General features: G+C 53.5%; 1 protein-coding gene across 1 annotated transcript; it reads left to right on the top strand.

The window, feature by feature from the left end:
* Positions 1-684: 684 nt before the first annotated feature.
* On the top strand, positions 685-1,621 carry CCM_09363 (uncharacterized protein; the record flags this gene model as incomplete). Its single annotated transcript, XM_006674497.1, has 5 exons — positions 685-757; positions 814-876; positions 968-1,084; positions 1,135-1,391; positions 1,475-1,621. The coding sequence occupies 5 exons, from the start codon at positions 685-687 to the stop codon at positions 1,619-1,621; spliced, it is 657 nt and encodes a 218-aa protein (XP_006674560.1).
* Positions 1,622-1,882: the final 261 nt, after the last annotated feature.

The raw sequence follows: 1,882 nt of genomic DNA on the forward strand, positions 1-1,882 counted from the left end.
TCCCATGTCGTGCTTGATGATCGGGGCCCACGTATCTCCCGTCGCTGGCGTAATAACGAGTAATAATTTAATATTGACCAACGCTCCTTGGCTCTGCGCGCTCTCCCGACGTCTTTCGGGGAGGGAACAGAAGCAAATTGGAAGCCTTGGAAAGAAATGTTTCAGAGAAAGAGTCGATGCCCTTCTTCAAGAAACAAGGCCTTGCGGGTTGGTTCAGGCTAGGCTGGGGAAGAATGGTACAAGACTGGGGGAAAAAGTCAGGCCATTTCAAACGACTAGCGCACGCGCAACCACCCTGTCTTGCTGAGGTCAGAATTCCAGCACCAGCCCTGTCTTGGTTTCCTTGATACCATGTTTCGTCAACTCCGAAGCTAAGTAGGTACTAATAAGCGAGAAGACGACCAATTTTTAAACCACAGTGTATATGGCGAGCCGAGAAAATCGTAGTTCAAGAGTAGAGCAGAAAAGTAGATTAAAAAATGCATCACAGTCACGTGCAAAAAACTCGCCATCTTGTTTCCCCACAGCAAGGCCAACGAAGCCACTGCGAATCACGACTCGGCGATTTCGATGTGTCCAAAAAGCAGCGCCGTTGAGAAGTAGCCGCCCGTCCTCCCTCCTCGCCTGGATGTAACACGCGCGTTACGGAGTTTTGAGTAGAGCGAAAACCACCCCGAAATCACCATGGTGTACTACTACAAGTCGGCCGTGGTGGAACCGGCCGGCTTCATCTACGTCGGCAAGGACAAGTTTGAGAGTGCGCCGCCCCTCCCGCGTATACGACCGGAATAGCAAGCGCTAACTCTCCGCAAGACGAGGATCTCATCAAGTTTGGCTGGGAGCAGGATCTCTGGTGCGTTTCACCTCCCCCGTCCCGTCCGCGCGGTCTCGCTAACTCATCTCTAGGGTACCACCACTCACTCACCCCTCCGCCCCAGGGTATACTGACCGCCGCAGTTTCACGTAGACAAGCTGTCCAGCGCGCACATCTACCTCCGGATGAGCGACGGCCAGAAATGGGACGCGCTTCCCGAGGAGCTCATCACGGACCTCGCCCAGCTCACCAAGGCCAACTCCATCGAGGGTAACCCTTCACCATCCTGCCCCGTTCCCTCGTCGCTAACCCCCCACTAGGCAACAAAAAAGACAACATCACCATCATCTACACGCCATGGTCCAACCTCAAAAAGGACGGCTCTATGGACGTCGGCCAGGTCTCGTTCAAGAACCCGCGCCTCGTCAAGCGCGTTCTCGTCGCCGAGCGCGAGAACCCCATCGTCAACCGCCTCAACAAGACCCGCACCGAAGTCAAGCAGCCCGACCTGAAGCAGGAAAAGGACGACCACGACAAGGAGCTGCGTCGCAAAGCCAACGCCGCTCTGCAGATCAAGGTGCGTCGTTTTTTTTTTTTTTTTTTTTTTAGCTCGCTTCGCTCGACGTGGGGAAGGGGTGCTAATGTGGGCGCGACTGTTAGCAAAAGGAAGAGGCAAGACAGGCGCAGGAGTGGAAGGAGAAGAAATGGCAAAAGGACCATGCGTACGATGACTTGTTCACAGAGGAGAACATGGACATGCAGAGTAACCAGAACCGGGATGCGGACTGGGAAGACGACTTTATGTAGACGGGCACCTCGGCGCACTTCACAACCTCCAACCACAGACTCGCTCACACATTTACAACAACAAAAGAACAAGAAAAAAGGAGGAAAGAGCATACCATCCATCTCAATTCAAGACAGTGGGACAGTCAATAGCAAACCAGCGCATGTTGTGCCCCCCCCCGGCAAAAAAAATCCGGGACCACCCAAGTCCTGGTTCAATCGTATTTTGTATAGGAAAAGCCGCAACCTTGAGATGGGGTTGCCGCCTCTTTAGTTATCATG

The sequence above is a fragment of the Cordyceps militaris genome (assembly GCF_000225605.1).
Source record: "Cordyceps militaris CM01 unplaced genomic scaffold CCM_S00009, whole genome shotgun sequence".
Classification (NCBI taxonomy): Eukaryota; Fungi; Ascomycota; class Sordariomycetes; order Hypocreales; family Cordycipitaceae; genus Cordyceps; species Cordyceps militaris.